The 17,857-nt window shown below is 40.7% G+C and overlaps 1 protein-coding gene across 1 annotated transcript in view; it reads left to right on the top strand.

The window, feature by feature from the left end:
- Window positions 1-13,717, top strand: part of LOC123236731 (lysine--tRNA ligase) — a 26,144-nt gene extending 12,427 nt beyond the window's left edge. Inside the window, exons 2-14 of the mRNA XM_044663123.1 lie at window positions 4,468-4,621; window positions 5,021-5,186; window positions 6,665-6,758; window positions 7,146-7,332; window positions 7,492-7,617; window positions 8,116-8,235; window positions 10,865-11,027; window positions 11,143-11,316; window positions 11,515-11,600; window positions 11,853-11,938; window positions 12,401-12,527; window positions 13,005-13,148; window positions 13,459-13,717. Of these exons, the coding sequence (XP_044519058.1) occupies window positions 4,468-4,621; window positions 5,021-5,186; window positions 6,665-6,758; window positions 7,146-7,332; window positions 7,492-7,617; window positions 8,116-8,235; window positions 10,865-11,027; window positions 11,143-11,316; window positions 11,515-11,600; window positions 11,853-11,938; window positions 12,401-12,527; window positions 13,005-13,148; window positions 13,459-13,557 (1,726 nt within the window). The 3' untranslated portion in view covers window positions 13,558-13,717. The remainder of the gene's footprint in view (window positions 1-4,467; window positions 4,622-5,020; window positions 5,187-6,664; window positions 6,759-7,145; window positions 7,333-7,491; window positions 7,618-8,115; window positions 8,236-10,864; window positions 11,028-11,142; window positions 11,317-11,514; window positions 11,601-11,852; window positions 11,939-12,400; window positions 12,528-13,004; window positions 13,149-13,458) is intronic.
- Window positions 13,718-17,857: the final 4,140 nt, after the last annotated feature.

The raw sequence follows: 17,857 nt of genomic DNA, 5'->3' as shown, positions 1-17,857 counted from the left end.
TCAATAAGCACATGAGAAAGTGTTCCAAATCTCTAATAATTAGAGAAATACAAATCAAAACAACCCTGAGGTATCACCTCACACGTAGCAGATTGGCTAAAATGAAAGAAGGGGAGAGTAATGAATGTTGGAGGGGATGTGGCAAAATTGGGACATTAATGCATTGCTGGTGGAGTTGTGAACTGATCCAGCCATTCTGGCTGGCAATTTGGAATCATGCTCAAGGGGCTATAAAAGAATGCCTGCCCTTTGATCCAGCCATACTGTTTTGGGTTTGTACCCCAAAGAGATCATAGATAAACAGACTTGTATGAAAATATTCATAGCTGCGCTTTTTGTGGTGGCAACAAATTGGAAAAGGAGGGGATGTCCTTCAATTGGGGAATGGCTGAACAAACTGTGGTATATGCGGGTGATGGAATACTATTGTGCTAAAAGGAAAAATAAACTGGAGGAGTTCCAGGGGAACTGGAAAGACCTCCGGGAACTGATGCAGAGCGAAAGGAGCAGAGCCAGAAGAACATTGTACACAGAGACTGACATACTGTGGTAAAATCGAATGTAATGGGCTTCTGTACCAGCAACAATGCAATGACCCAGGACAGCTCTGAGAGATTTATGGTAAAGACGCTACCTACATTCAGAGGAAGGACTGCAGGAGAGGAAACATATAAGAAAAGCAACTGCTTGAACGCATGAGTCGGGGTGGACATGATTGAGGGTGTGGACTCGAAACTACCACACCAATGCAACCACCAACAATTTGGAAATAGGTCTTGATCAAGGACACATGACAAAACCAGTGGAAATGTGCGTCGGCCATGGGTGGGGGGATTGCGGGGGATGAAGGGGAAAGTAGGAGCATGAATCATGTAACCATGTTAAAAATGATTATTAATAAATGTTTATTAAAAAAATTTGTTCATCCCATTTCTTGAGTGGGTTTTTTCCTTCCCAGTGTGCTTGAGTGAGGAGGAAATCAATTACTCAAAATTTCTTATCTGGAGCTTTACTATTAGAAACTGATTGCTTTCTGCCTGATACATATAGGCAGTTTTGACTCCCAGTGTGGCTCCCAAATGGGCCAGAATAGTTAGGACAGAAGACACTCGGCTTTCCAGAATGGCCAAACCAAAATCAGATCTCCAGGATTAGTGTGGGAACTTTCTGACAACTGTCATTTTCCTTTATTGTTACCTTTGCCTACCAGGTGGATATCAAACCAAATGTTAAAATTGCTTTCATTTGTATTTCTCTAATTATTAGTGTTTTTGGAGCTTTTTTTTTTTCATGTTTTTTTTGTTGTTGTTGATGGCTTCAATTTCTTTCTCCAAAAACTGTTCTCATCTTTTGACCATTTATCTATCAAGAAATAACACGTGTTCTTATAAAATTGACTCTTTTTTAAATATAGGGAGTCTTAGTACAAATTTAAATTTCAGTAGCTTGAAATTCATCAAGATTTTTGGTACTTCCTGTATATCTTGGATACAGGACCTTTTTTCAGAAAAACTTGTTAGGATAATTATTTTCCACATTGTCATTCTAATCTTAAATGCATTGGTTTTGTTTGTGCCAAAATTTTAAGTAATCAAAATTATCTGTTTTACCTTCTGTGATCCTCAGTATCCCTTGTTTGGTCATGAACTCTTCCCCTATCTTTACATAGTTATGAAAGATGCATTCTTCCGTGTTCCTCTCTAACTTACTTTTTCCTGTAACAGTGTGACCCTTTCAGTCTTAATCACAGTGCCATTTGGAGTTTATTTTGGTACATGGTGTCACATTAGTTGGGGGAATGACTCCTGCCCTTATAAATTGAATTTATTCTTGGCATGTCTGAAAAGTCTTAGTCTTAGTGATCCACACCTAATTTCTACCTCACTGCTATGCATTTTTCCCAACAATTTTTGTAAGATAGTAAGTCTTGACCCCACTAGCTATAGTTTTGGGGATTATCAAACACTTTATTACTGTATTTGTGTGCTACTATATGTCATGTACCTAATCTGTTCTACTGATCAATCTCTAATAAATAATTTTTTAAATTATATTATTTTTCTCCCTGCCACTCCCTCCCCCTACTCCCATCCTCATTAAGGTAAATAAGCAATTAATTAAAACTCCTTTTGGAGCTTATCTTGGTCTATGGGGTCAGATGTCTCTCTACTCCTAATTTTGGCTGAGGAACGTTCCAGTTTTCCCAGCCATTTTTTTCTAGGACTAAAACCTTACCTCAGTAGTTGAAGTCTTTCAGCTTATCAGCCATTAAGCTACTATACTGGTTTACTGGTTTTGATTATCTTGTATAGTTATGTTTCACTGATATCTCTTTTGTAACCAATACCAAATAACTCCCCACCCCCGCCTTTTTTTTTTTTTTTTTAATTCTGAATTTTACAAACACCAACTGAAAGGCATTTCCATGTAGGAAATCCCGCAGATAAACAAGATTGCAATACCAAATAATTTTGATCATTACTACTTTGTAATACAGTTTTGAATCTGATGCTGCTTCTGAGCCCTCTTCATTTCTGCTTTTCGTTATTTCTCTGGGAATTCTTGACTTTTGTTTCTTCTTCCTTCTTAGTCTTTACTCAAGCCTCAGATCAAATACCAACTTCTGCAAGAAGCCGTTCCTGGTCTCACCATGTGCTTTCCCCTCTGAGAAGCCCTTCCTTTTGTTGCTCTCTTGTGTATATATATTGTCTATGCACCTTGTTATTTATACATCTTCCTTGTTAGAATGCAAGCTCTTGGAGGGTAGGATTTGGGGGGTGGAGTGGGGAAGGCAGAGCCTTTCTCCAACATTTAGCATGATGTCTAGCTTACTTGTTGACTTACTAAACAGATGTCCTGGATCCATTTGATCATGACTTTTAGTTTCCAGTTCTCTTGCTGAACGATAGTGGAACTCTTTAGGAGTGATTCATTGTGAGTTTTGTCTATGAGACATACAAAACAGTAGAAATTAATCTTGCACTTAGGAACATTGGTGCCAGCAATGTGAAATGGATTGTAAAGAAAGCCAGTGATTTGTGTTGCCCTTTTGACTTGTTAGGCAAAAGCAGGGAATTGCTTAGTGGCAGCAGGAATGGAATAATGAAAAGGACACTGGGCTTGGAGTCAAGGAAACCCTGACCCTGCTACATTACATTAAGTCAGTCACTTCCCTCAGTTTGCTTACCTGGAAAAGAAGAGATTATACCAGAAGGTCTCTAACAAACCTCTGATTCTCTGACTTAGAAAAAAAATTTCAGACCTTTATTTGGTGCATCAATGGCACATTGCAAAGAAATTTTCACCATATCCTAAATGTTTTAATTCTATAAGAATTTATTGAGTGGGGGCAGCTGGGTAGCTCAGTGGATTGAGAGTCAGGCCTAGAGGCAGGAGGTCCTAGGTTCAAATCCGGCACCAGACACTTCCCAGCTGTATGACCCTGGGCAAGTCACTTGACCCCCATTGCCCACCCTTACCACTCTTCCACCTGTGAGCTAATACACAGAAGTTAAGGGTTTAAAAAAAAAAGAATTTATTGAGTGCCTGGCATAAACAATGGGACTTTGCTCATCTAAACCATGTAAATGACTATCCTGTGTGTGTAGTGTAAAAAGCTTTAATGCATGGTTAAAATGCTATACTTGGAGTCCAGAAGGCCTAAGTTCAGTTCCTACCCTGGCATTTACTAGCTGTGTGATCTCTGAGCCTGCTGCCTCATTTGTAAAATGAGGGGGGTCAGATAGGTGTCTTGAAGGCCCCTTCCATCTCTAAAGCTTTGATCCTAAATGAGAACTGGAGGGGGCTCCTGAAAGCCTCAGTTTTCTAGATAAAACGTAAAGAGAATCTGTCAGTCCTCTTCTTGGGAAAGAAGCGAGTGACTTAAATGTAAATTAGTGTAGTTTTCCCATGATTCCGACTAGATTGTCTCCTGAATAAGAGCTTCATCTTCTGGGAATTATAGATTACAGGGACAGATTCTGCCCTGGGATGGAGGGAGACACACTGATTGGCAGGCTCAGCTCCTGGAAAGGGGGAAGAGACCAAGAGGCCTTTATTGTCCAACAGATGACAAAGAGCCAATTTTCTTGGCCATGTGAACTAACCTGCTTCTTTTCATATATAGAACTTCCTTTCTGGGAATACAGGGGCAAGCTTGGCCTGGAAAAATGGAGAGGGTAATCACCAGGAAAAAATTAATTTTCTTCCTTTGGACATCAAGCTTAGCTCTTGAATTTATTTTGCTTTTCTCTCCTGGTAGGTTTTGATTAGGTCCTGAAAGCTAAACTAAATTTTTTTCATATCTTTCCCCCTACTGCTTCTTTGGTGTAGAGACTTTCAGTGGTTAAGTGACTGAATTGTTCAGTGATTACTCTTTAGGTGTAGAACTGAGCTAGAGCGAGGGTGCCTGATCACACTGGTTTCCCCCAGGCAATTGCCACACTAAATTTTGTTATCTTTACACAGTGAGCTGAAGAGACGTTTGAAGGCAGAGAAGAAATTGGCTGAGAAGGAGGCAAAGCATAAGGAACTCAGTGAGAAGCAGCTGAATCAAGCCTCCACCACCAATCACTCTGTTGACAATGGTGTGCTTGCTGATGAGGAGACCCTGGACCCAAATGTGAGTTTCTGAACTGTTTGTCTATTATCAACTAGAGAGAATGGTTATAGGAAGGCAAAAGTAGGACATGCCAAGAGTGGTCCCAGTGATGTCCCAGAATGGTTTTGTTACTCCATTTGTCATCTGAATATATTTGACTCTGGTCCCTTCTCATTTTTCTCTCTCTGGGTGTATTTACAATCAGATTATAAATGACCCAAACAACAAATGAGTTGCCCCCAGAGAGTGTGGGGAATAGATGAATATGGCCTTTTAAAGAAATTGCTCAAATTTTAAAGAGGGGAAGACCCTGTTTGAAATAGGTTTGAATATTTCAAAGGCAATGTCACATAGAAGGGGCCTAATAAGCTCTCGCTGACTTGATGACTTGGGCTCTTGTGTTTGTGGTTTTTTGGGCAGCAATATTATAAGATTCGCAGCCAAGCAATCCAGCAGCTGAAGATCAGTGGAGAAGACCCATACCCACACAAGTTTCATGTAGACACCTCACTCACCCACTTCATCGAGCAATATAATCATTTACAACCAGGTGACCACCTGACTGATATCACTGTGAGAGTGGCAGGTATGTATTCTCCTCTGTCCAGCAATAATCCTACTAAACTTTTCATTCTACAGAGTGCCATGAAGAGGTTTGGTGGAAAAATAGCTTTTTTTTTTTTTACTTTAGAAAAGTACTTTCAGGGGGCAGCTAGGTGGCTTAGTGGCTGAGAGCCAACCCTAGAGACGAGGCCTTGGGTTCAAATGTGGCCTCAGACACTTCCTACCTGTGTGATCCTGGGCAAGTCACTTAACCCCCATTTCCTAGCCCTTACCGCTCTTCTGCCTTAGAACTAAAACACAGTATCGATTCTAAGATGGAAAATAAGGGGTTTTTTTTTGGGGGGGGGGGTTAAGTACATTCAATCTGTAGGTTCATTTGTGGAAAGGGGAGAGATTTCTGTATTCAGAATACCTCTTCCATAGCTCTTCACAAACAAGTAGGGTAATCCTGAGGGATCCAGTCATGTTTAGAGGGGATGTGCTAAGGCATCTATGAATTAGGAAATAGGTCCAGAGATGCTGTGTAACCTGTAGTAGGAGTTATGGCACCCCAATAAACTAACTTAAAAAAACTAGAGTAAAATGGCAGTAAACTAACTTCAGCCGTGCTCATGAAGGAGAGAAAAAAAAGGATGAGCTACAGAACTTATGTACAAACGTGACCAACGCAAATATGGACAAAGGGAAAAGCATTCTGGGTAATACAGAAAGGACTTTTGGGTAATATAGTTTTAGGGATTCAAGATATTTCCAGCTATACATTTGTAATTGAGGGTGTATTAGCACTAGAATTCTGATCCTTCTGGATCAAAGCAGCTGATATTCTTAGTTTGATTACAAGAAAGTCTCTCTAGGATCTCTGAGTTAGCTTAGTTCTGCTTTTTGCCATAAACCTGATACAAGTACAGAGGGTGCTAATTATCAAATTAATTATCAAAAGCTGGCTTCTGACCTGGCCAGTGAAGGTCTTTTGCTCTGTGTGTGTATTTTTTTTTTTTAAACCCTTGTACTTCGGTGTATTGTCTCATAGGTGGAAGATTGGTAAGGGTGGGCAATGGGGGTCAAGTGACTTCCCCAGGGTCACACAGCTGGGAAGTGTCTGAGGCCAGATTTGAACCTAGGACCTCCTGTCTCTAGGCCTGACTCTCACTCCACTGAGCTACCCAGCTGCCCCCTGTGTGTGTATTTTTTGTTGTTTTCTTTAAATTTTCAGTTCTGAATTCTCTTGTCTTCTCTCCCCTCTACCATCCATTGATAAGGCAAGAAAAACAACTCATAAATATATACAGTTGTGTAAAACAAATTAGCTTTCATATGTAGCTGAGACCATCAGCTGTTATCTGGAGGGGTTTTACCATGTATGTTTTACCATGAGTCCTTCGGAATTATGGTTGGGCATTGTATTGATTATTAAAGCTTCTGAAGTTGATTACCTTCATAGGATTCATGTTGTTATATAAATTGTTCTCTTAGTTCTGCTTTGCTCGGGTTTTTTTATAGGCCGAATCCATGCAAAACGGGCTTCTGGGGGAAAGCTCATCTTTTATGATCTTCGAGGAGAAGGGGTCAAGCTACAAGTAATGGCCAATTCCAGGTATGAGAGACTTTCCTGGATTAGCCTATCCCATATGAGGTTTGGAGGTGCTATTGGTCTTGTTTTCCCAGCCCTCTTATCTGAGGTAGAATGAGGTGAGGCCAAGTAGGGGTGAACAGAGCTCAAGTCAGTCAGTTAAACTAGCATTTATTGAATGCATAGATGGAAAAAAAAAAAAAAAAAAAAAAAGCAAGAAACCATGGCAGGAGAAGAGAGTTGTGGCTCTGGAAGGGAAGTAGGAATAGAACCTTGCCTTCAATTTGGTGTAGATCTGAAAGGTGTTATAAGGGGCAGCCTTACATGTTTGTTTAGAATTTTAGTGAGGGATTTAGGGTGAGAACATTGGTCATTATTATGTGCTGAATTTAATAATTCTCTTCCACTCAGGAATTATAAATCAGAAGAAGAATTTTTTCACATAAATAACAAACTTCGACGGGGAGACATTATTGGAGTTCAGGGTAATCCAGGGAAGACAAAGAAGGGAGAGCTAAGCATCATTCCCTATGAGATTACACTCCTGTCACCATGTCTTCATATGTTGCCTCACCTCCATTTTGGCCTCAAAGACAAGGTGAGCTCTTGGTGCCTCCTTCCTCTGGATGCAGCCCTTCTTGATACCTATTTTTTTTTATCCCCTCTACGTGTTCATGTTCTATAGGCCTTTGGTCTCATGTCTGCATTTTATGGATCAGGATATGACTTGCTAATTGCTGTGTTTATTTCTTAAAAGGAAACACGGTATCGGCAGAGGTACTTAGACTTGATCCTGAATGACTTTGTGAGGCAGAAGTTTATCACCCGCTCCAAGATAATTACCTTTATAAGGAGTTTCCTAGATGAATTGGGCTTCCTGGAGGTGAGGATGGATCCTTTGTAACATCTATTAAGGCACCCTAATATGCACATTCCCTGCCATTCCTGCTCTTTCCTGAGGGTTGTTCTAGGTCGGTATCCTCCATTCCTGCTGAAGATCATCCTTTCTCTACCACTGTCCTAGTTGCCTCATTTTTCCATAATTTCCCAAGTACTAGGACAGGACCTGACTGTCAGAGTGGCCTTCACACAGGGAATAGGTATACTGGCTTGAGGAGGTGCCTGGTGGACATGCCTGACTTCACATGTATTCCTGACTGGGTTGGGCTCAGGATTCCCACAGGCAGATTCAATGGTGCATTGTCCTTGCTGGTTTTCTGGCATAGATTTTTTTAAAGTTACTATAGAGAAAGAATTAGTCTCTAGATGGCACAAAGTCTTAATTCTCATTTGATTAACTTTCTAAATTAGCATTAGTAATAAATGTACACAATCTGTCATCTCTAAGTTAACTGACAACTAGCTGTTTTTCTTTCTCTAGATAGAAACACCAATGATGAACGTCATCCCAGGTGGAGCTGTTGCCAAACCCTTTATCACCTACCACAATGATCTGGACATGAACTTGTATATGAGAATTGCTCCAGAGCTCTACCACAAGGTCAGAAGAAAATAAATCCTTTCCCTTACAGAAGAAAAGGACTAGGAAATCACTGGATTTGTAGATGCAGATAGCTAATTAAGAAGCCAGATTGGCCAGAGGGAAATTGGGCCAGATACAGGTAAATAGAACATTCAAGTGATTCCCCATGGGTATGAGGAAACAACATACTTAGATTAGAAATAGGATCTCCTTTCTCATAGGAGTCTCATTCCCTCTGTTCTCCAGCCTACTTGGAACCCCCAGCACTACAGCCTCATTATATATGTCTGCCACATATTCTTCCTGTGTTAGGAAACTCAGCAGAAATCATTATCCTTCTCTCCCCCCCCCCCCCCCCCCCCCTCTCTTTCTGAAGCTTGAAGGCATTCCTACCTTCCTTTCAGCTCCCAATCTGTTTTCAAAGTCATAGCTTTCCTGCTTTCCCAGACTGTCCCCTTCCAAAACATCGTCTTCTCTGCTCACATGCTTGCCACCTGGTACTCCTCCCATCACCTTGGGCCTTTACTGCACAATAGCCTTTTGCAGTGTTGGTGAAACTTTTAGAGATCTTGCGCCCAAAACTCACCCTCAAGCCATCTGTGAGGCAAATCCCCACCCCATTACCCCAGATGGGAGGGAAGAAGTATTCCCATTGGGCTACTGGACTGAGGGGTGAGGCATGTGGGAAATGTATAGAGGAGAGGAGCAGCCCCCCCTGGCACTCACTTACCAGGGTTCACCAACACCAGCCTATTGGTCAGTCTGCCTACATTCTATCTTTTCCCCACCTCAGTCTCTCCCCCACTTGGCAATGTTACCCTTCCTGTCCTGATTCAATAAACTCCGGTGGCTCACCCTATTCTATGACCAAATATTACTGGCCTGCTTGGCTATCCTTCCCAAAGAACACTCTACCTCCTAGCTCCATGCTTTATAAATTATTGATTTTTTGAATCAACGATCAGAAACCTCCCTCCTTACTCTTCTCTTCCCCCATAATATCTGTGCCTTTTCCCTGGTTGTTCCCCACCCCCCGCCTCCCCACATATATCACCCCTCCTGCCTTCCCTACAAGATTCAACTTCGATTCCACCTTCTGCAAGAGATCTTCACTGGCCTGCCTTCACTCCTCCCCACACACTGCTGGTGCCTTTGACATCACCTTCCCTTTACACTGTGTGTATCTTGTACAATTTTGTGTTGCCTCCTCCATTAGAATGTGATTTCCTTATGGGCAGGGACCATGTTTTTGCCTTTGTGGCCTCAGCACTTAGCACTGTGTTTGGCACATTGTACGTACATAATAAATACTTCTTGATAATAAATGATCTCGACTAAATAAACTTCTTGACAATTGTAAGAGTGAAAACTTATATGTATATACACACACACACACATATATATTTAAGGTGTGGCCATCAGGAATCAATAATTCAGATTGATTCCATAATTAAAATACACCCAAGTCAGGATTGGGTTTAAGGTAGTTTATTTACAATTAGGAAGGTAGAAGGTAGGGAAATAGAGAGAGAGAGAGAGAGAGAGAGGCTAGCCCGGGCCTATCTGGGGCCTGGACAGAGAGAGGATTGAAAGGCTAATTAAACTAGGCTACAAGCCACAAGGCCTTAGCAATTAGGGAGGCAAGAAGCCTACTTAAGGTAGAGAGTCTGGAATCACCAAGGTAGGCAAAAGGAAGTCAGCCTAACTTACCCAAGTGACAATTCAGAGTGGAAGCTGCCTGAGGTCTCAGCAGAGATCCTTCAGCACCAAGTTCAAAACGGGAACTCCCCCAACAAGAAGTTGCCAACATACTTGAAGGGATAGTTTCTTTTGTCACTTCCTATGGGTCCACCTCTAATTTAAGTGGACAAATGGCAGCCCCTACACTGATTTGGACTGCCCAAAGGGCAGTCCCTTGTTCTTGATTTGTTACTTATTGTCACTTGTGGGTAACTCATCTCCCCTCCCCACTAAGAGAGGTGGGGATGACATTATCTCTGGTGGCTAGAGTTTTAACTATGAATGGGTTTGAGCTAATTCTATTTACACACAATAAATACTTCTTGTCTTTTCTTGTGAAAAGATATAGAGGAAATTGGGTATCTCATGTACTTGGGCAATACTTTCAAATCAATGTGACTTTTTTTTTTTTTTCATTAAATTTTATTTTTTCTCCCTTCCACCTTCCCCAATCCCTGTCCTTCATCACTAGGAGGAAAAACTAAAGCCTTCGAACAAATATGCAGAGTCAAGCAAAATTGACCACATTGGCCACTTCCAAAAATATATCTCTTTCTATATAGTCCATCTATCACTTCTGTCTATCTTTGTTCTTTGTTCTTCTGGGATTTCAGTTAAAGTCTTTCAGCTTTGTTTATTTTTACAAGTTCTAGATAGGATAAATTGAGTTCTTCTCACTTTCCTCTATATCAGTTCATATTCATATTCATAATTCTTCCCCACTTTGATGGGTGTAAAATTGTACCTTAGAGTTATTTTAGTTTTCATTTTTTTTGGCAGTGATTTTGAATAATTTTTCACATGGTGGTTGTTGAACAATTTTCACATAGTGGTTGATTGTGTTTCTTCCTTTAAGGATTGCCAATTCATTTTTCAGGACTGATTAGCTGGTTTTTTTTCTGTTTAGATGCTGGTGGTGGGTGGCATTGACCGAGTTTATGAAATTGGACGTCAGTTCAGGAATGAAGGAATTGATTTGACTCACAATCCTGAATTCACAACCTGTGAGTTCTACATGGCATATGCAGACTACCATGATCTCATGGAGATCACTGAAAAGATGATATCAGGTAAGCTATCCACCCTACCTTGGTGTTGGCTCTCAAGGACTTATGCCCCTTATTAGTGGGAAGGGACGTGTGGGATTTGGGTAGATCCTCTTTAAGAAGCAGGTTTCTCTCTCAGGAATGGTGAAGAGCATTACAGGAAGTTACAAGGTCGTCTATCATCCAGATGGCCCAGAGGGCCAGGCCTATGATATTGACTTCACGCCACCCTTCCGCAGAATCAGCATGGTGGAAGAGCTTGAGAAAGCTCTTGGAATGAAGCTTCCTGAAACCAGTCTTTTTGAAACAGAAGGTAAAGACGTTATTCCAGTTTGTTTCTTCTTGACCATAGCCATCGAATCAGAAACTATGTTTATATCATTATGAATAACTCAGTTTTATTTACATAATGCTTTAAAGTTTACAAAGCCCTGTAGTCCTGCCCCAGTCACAAAATTCCTTCCCCAGGGGTTTGGGAGCTCTCCCCTCATTTTGTTTATGTGGATAACAGAAACTCGTAAGATTCTCGATGATATCTGTGTGGCGAGAGATGTGGAGTGTCCCCCTCCCCGGACCACAGCCAGGCTTCTTGACAAGGTAAGTGATTGTGACCTTGGGTTTTGGTCCCTCTCAACCAAGGATGGGTGGCTCCTTCTGTTCCCTGAGAGGAGAGTCTAGGTTAGACATCTTCAGAGGATTAGATAGATAGGAAAACCTTGAGCCAGATATTCAGAAGCAATATTGTATTGTAACCTTCCTTTGGCTGACAACTTCGTATTCTTTCAAGGATTGGGACTAGGAGAGCATTATCCGAATTTGTTCTTTAGCCACATGTTCTTTACTGTTCAGCTTGTAGGTGAGTTCCTGGAAGTGACCTGCATCAACCCCACCTTCATCTGTGACCACCCACAAATAATGAGCCCACTGGCCAAGTGGTAAGATATAGCATCTCTGTCTTGGAGAGGTTTATATCTTCAACCTTTAATCTTTTCTGTATGTTACAGTTTTACTGAAAGGCATAGTGCCTTGTCTTTGTACATATTTGACTCTGGTTTGTGACCTAGATGACTGGTCAGACGTAGCCCATCATGGGATAGTAGGAAAACTGGATTTGGACTGTGAGAACCTAGATTTGAATCTGGGTTCTGCCACTTGTTTATTATCTGTGACATTGGCCAAGTCTCCTTCTGGCCTTCAATTCCATAACTGCAGAATTAAAGTGGGGCCAAACTCAGAACCTTGGAGGTTCCTCCTCTTTTCCATCTCTTAAGTCTGATTCTTTAAACTTCTTAAGTAAACCACCCAACAGTACTCCCAGGGCACATAGACCCAGTTGCCTAACCACCAGGAAGCCTTGATTCTAAAACCTGCCCTGTCCTTTGATTTCCATTGTCCAGGCATCGCTCCAAGAATGGTCTGACTGAGCGTTTTGAGCTCTTCGTGATGAAGAAGGAAATATGCAATGCCTACACGGAGCTGAATGACCCTGTGCGGCAGCGACAGCTTTTTGAAGAGCAGGCCAAGGTAGGGATGAGTGAGCATGGAAGTCCCAAGCAAGTGTCTGTCCCGTGGTCTATGGAACAATTGCTGGATAGTACTGGAACAGGGAAGACATGGGCTCCACTCTTGACCCTATATGACCTTATGAAGATCATTTAAATTCCATGGGTTGTGGTTTCCTCATTTGGGCTCCTTCTAGCTGAGGGGCCATTCTGAAGAGAAGCACAGACCCCCACAGACTTATCTAGAAATTGGGTGACCAGCATAGCCGGCTAGACTCAGATCTGTAGAGGGAAGTGGCTTTCTTCCATACTCTGTTAGCTTCATCCTCTCCTAGAAAGGAATCTGTCAGTATCTGTAGGTTGGAGGTTAAGTTTAATCTACAAGGCATTGATTGCCATGAATTTCCTGGAAGAATAGGAAACACCCAGTTACTGGACTTTAGGCCTCTAGGCACTGAAGGTGGGAGCATACCCTTATTCTTTTTTCTGTCTCCTCCAGGCCAAGGCTGCAGGTGATGATGAAGCCATGGTCATCGATGACAATTTCTGTACTGCCCTGGAGTATGGCCTCCCGCCCACAGCCGGCTGGGGGATGGGCATTGACAGACTCACTATGTTTCTTACTGACTCCAACAACATTAAGGTAAATAAATGACTGCTGGCTGTTCATACCCTACACTAAAGGCATAATATTCCTGAAGCATGAACAAACCTAAATACTATGTGCCCCTAGTTAGAGAGAGAAAACAAAAATCCAGCAAAGGGAGCTAGTCTGGTACTTCCCTGTTTGCGAGGGGTAGGCCTCCTCTACTTAGGCTTGAAGGCAAAAAGGAGCCAGCTGATTGTTCTCCATGCCAAGTCTGTGCTCCAGGTGCCTCCTGCCACAGGGAAAGGCTGGGGCAGCGTCAGCCGAAGAGCTTTGTATCTCAAGCAATACATATTTTCTTTTCCAGGAGGTCCTTCTCTTTCCTGCCATGAAACCTGAAGAGAAGAAGGAGGCATCATCTCATTCTGGTGTGTCAGAAGGCACAGTGGCCGCCACCACCAGCTAAAGGAGAGGAGCTTCACCTCTCCTGCTATGGACAAGGGATTCAGGGCCAGCAGGACTGATGTGAGTGACCATAGCTCAGTCCATCGGATGTCTCCAAGCTAGAGATGTGTGGCCAGGAGCGCTTTCTACTTCTCATCACCAAATAAACCATTTTTCTCTTTTCCTGTTTTATTTCACTTATTGGTTAAGCCTTGGAATACCAGCAGTTCAGCCAAGTACTGCTTGTGCGTTATTACTTTGGCACACAAGTTCTAACATTTTTTTTTTCTAGCCAAAGTAAATTAGGATTCAGGCTGGGCAAGGCTTATAGGGGTCTGGAGAAGGATTTCCTATGGAAGGGAAATTCCTGGATAAACATGAACTTGGGGACTGAAGAAGCCCAAGAAAATATATTTGCTTCTTCAACTCCTTTAAAAATATTTCAAGTTCTTTCCTTACAAGGGTGGTGGTCAAAAGTTAGGTTTCAAGAGTTTAAAGAAGGATCAGGGGTTCTAAGAAAATGGAGGAAGTATAGATAACATTTTCCCCCCTAATCCTTACCTTTTGTCTTAGAGTTATTACTAAGTATTGGTTCTTAGGCAGAAGAGTGGTAAGAGCTAGGTAACTGAGGTTAAGTAACTTGCCTAAGTCACACAGCTAGGAAGTGTGTTGGAAGTGTTCCTAGTACCTCCTTTCTTGAGGTCTGGCTATCTACTGAGCCTGCCTGCCCCTAATAGATTACTTTTTGAAATTTTCTTAGAACATTCTTCAGGGTTCCTCTTTACTTGGTAATTAATTTCTGTTTACTCCATGAATCCCCTCTGTAGAATTTAAGTTCCTTGAGGGCATGAGCATTTGATATATGCTGCATAACATTTTTATTACTGACTTGGATAAAGGCCTTGTTAGCAGACATATCAAATCTGCAAATATACTAGATGATAAAGACCCAATTACAGATATTAACCTGTTGGAGCAGAGGCTGCATCTAATAAGATAAAATTCACCAAGGATAAATGTAAGGTTCACTTGGGTCCCAAACAGCAGTTCCAAGTTTTCTGAATAAACACTGGGAAGGGGTGTTGGTGGCCACCAACTCAAGCATGACTATGACACCCCAAGAAGTGGTCTTGGAATTCATCAAGAGGAGCATATGTTCTGAAAATCAGCCCTTTTGCCATAGACAGACCACATCTGGACCTTTAGCAACATTTTTCTAGAGGCACAAAATAGTTTGTTGAGCAAAGGAGGGACATCAGCAGACCTGGCCTTTAAAAAGAGGACAGACTTCCCAAAACAGTGCTGTGGTGTCAAAAAAAGTTGGATCTTTACCCCTGAAATTGGAAGGAAAGGGGAAACAATGAATACTTATAATGCTTGACTTCCTAAATTCGCTGGGTGATGTAGAGCAAATCAATGCCCTTCAAAGTTTTTGATTGAGACATTCTAGAGACAGTTAAGTGAGTCTAACACAGGGCATTTAGTTCATTTTAGGGATGGGGAAAGACTGAGAAATGGGCCGGATTAATTTTGCCATTTACTACCAACTAGAACATCTAAAACAGAACCTGATTTATTGATTGGTTGATTTCTAGACGTAAGTGATGGGAAGAAATGTAAATAATGCTAATCAAAAATTTTTTAACATTCTTTGAGATCCAAAGTTCCTCTAGCCCCTCCCCCACCCATTCAGAAGGCAAGCTATCTAATTCCCATTAAAAGTGTGATGTCGTGCAAAACATATTAGTTACATTTAATGCAAATTAAGGTAATCATTTTACCAGTGTCATTCAAACTCTGAGAGTTGTGAGTCTCACCTTGATTGACAGGTGAAGACAATTAGAGACATCAGAATGTTCCCAGATGCAGTGAGGACAAGGGGAAAGGCAGTTGGCCAGAGGTTATAAATACCCTGACAGCCATCTGAGAAAGGACCCTTTGGCTTTGACCCTTGGCCTGGAACCCTTGGCCTTGGACATTGATCTCTGATCTTGGAGCATTGACCTGTGGATCTCAGATCCTCTGGTCCTCTGACTCTCTGAATTCCCCCTAGATATTTAGACATCTGAACCATCATTAGATATTTAGGTATCCAGGGCCAGGTGGGAACCGGGAAAAGGGAACGAGAAGAAGCAGAGGGAGGTAAGGGAGGTATTTCCTGATGACTGTAGGACTGACATAACAACTGGCAATAAGAAGCTGAGAGGGATCATCAATAACTGTATCAACCAAGCAGATTGTTTACTCTGGTTTGGCTGTGGCCAAGCTGAGCTAGAGGAGGTGAAGAACAAGAGCTCCAGCATTACTGAAACAGCCTACAGTCCTCAGGGATTAGTGATGACAGGGTCTCCTATCCCCAATCCATTCCTAATTATTCCTTTCCCTTATTAACATCTATAGATGTTTTATTAAGTTTATTAAGTACCTTCCTGAGTGATTATTACATCACAACCCTTGGGGAGGGAGCAACGCAGTCAGATGAAAATGTTATCCAAGGCTAATGGAGCCCAATATTAATAATCTAACCCCAGGTGGGACCTGAAAGTGTTAGCCATCCACCTGACCTTTAGGGATCCTGCCTGGGTGCTGTTATCGAAAAGGGCAGTTATAACATCCATCTGAGTGACAGGACTTCATCAGCTATCAAAGGAATCAAAGTCATAGCTTCCCTGATTAATGTACCCTATAATAGTGGACAAAGATACCTTCTTTATAACAATTTTTGACTATCCTATTCTTGAATAAGAAGTTAAAATAGAACTGGAAAGAATCCATAGATTACCTCCTACAATAAATCTGCAAATGACAACTTCCAGGAATAATATAACCAGTTTCAAGAGCTCTCAAGACAAGGAGAAAATAGCTCCTAAGGATTGCTTTAATTTCCTCTTCATTGGAGATGAATTCACCCTTTTCATTTTCCATACTGATAATTTGATTCTCTTCTTTCCTTTTTTAATCAAATTAACTAACACTATTCATTTTTTCCATAAAACTAATTCCTAGTCTTATTATTAGTTCAATTGTTTGTTAACTTTCAATTTTATTGATTTCCAATTTAGTCTTTAATTGGGATTTTTAATTTGTTCTTAGTTTTTTAGTTGCACGCCCAATTCATTGATCTGTTTTTTTCTCTATTTTACTGATATAAACATTCAGGAATATAAATTTCTCCCTAAGTACAGCTTTGGCTGTATTCCATAAATATTGATATGTTTTCTCTTTAATGTCATTCTCTTTAATGAAATCATTGTTTTTATAATTTCTTTGACCCACTCCTTTTGAAGAATGATTGTTTTAGTTTCCAATTAATTTTTAATTTGTTTTTCCTCTTAATTATAATTGTTATTGCTTTATGATCTGAAAACTTATATTTATTATTTCTGCTTTTCTGCATTTGGTTGTGGAGTTTTTATGCCCTAGTGAATTTTTCTAAATTACCATGTGTTACTAAAAAGAAGGTATATTCCTTTTTATTCATATTTAGTTTTCTCCAGATATATATTAAATACTAATTATTTTAAGGAAATAAGATAATCATAAATTTTCTGCTTGTTTGGTTATTGATATGGTCAATTATGCTGATAGTTTTCCTAATATTAAACCAGTCTTGCTTTCCTGGTGTAAATCCCACCTGGTCAAAGTGAATAATCCTTGGGATATATTGCTGTAGTCTCCTTGCTAGTATTTTATTTAATAATTCAGCAAGGAGATTGGCCTATAATTTTTTCTGTTTTTGGTCTTCCTACCTTAAGTATCAGCACCATATTTGTATCATAAAAAGAATTTGTAGAACTCCTTCTTTGCTTATTTTGCCAAATAGTTTATATAGTATTGGGATGAACTGTTCTATAAATGTTTGCTAGAAGTCATTTGTGAATCCATCTAGCCCTGGGGATTTTTTCTTAGGGAGTTCAGTGATAGTTTATTCAATTTCTTTTTTTGAGATGGGATTATTAATGTATTCTATTTCCTCTTTTGTTATCTGAGCAATTTACAAACAAGCAGAAATTTTATGATTATCTCAATAGTTGCAGAAAAGCCTTCAATAAAATGTAACACCTGCTCCTATTAAAAACACTAGACAGCACAGGAATAAAAGGGCCTTTCCTTAAAATAATAAGTAGTATTTATCCAAAACCATCAACAATTATCATCAGCAATGGGGATAAGTTAGATGCCTTCCCACTTAGATCAGGAGTGAAGCAAAGATGCCCATTATCACCACTATTATTTAATATTGTCCTAAAAATATTAGCTTTAGCAATAAGAGAAGGAAAAGAAACTGAAGGAGTTAAAGTAGGCAATGAGGAAAGTAAATT

Source organism: Gracilinanus agilis, chromosome 2 (assembly GCF_016433145.1).
Source record: "Gracilinanus agilis isolate LMUSP501 chromosome 2, AgileGrace, whole genome shotgun sequence".
Classification (NCBI taxonomy): Eukaryota; Metazoa; Chordata; class Mammalia; order Didelphimorphia; family Didelphidae; genus Gracilinanus; species Gracilinanus agilis.
Note: the sequence above shows the minus strand (reverse complement) of the source record. Positions and strands in the feature narration are given on the sequence as shown.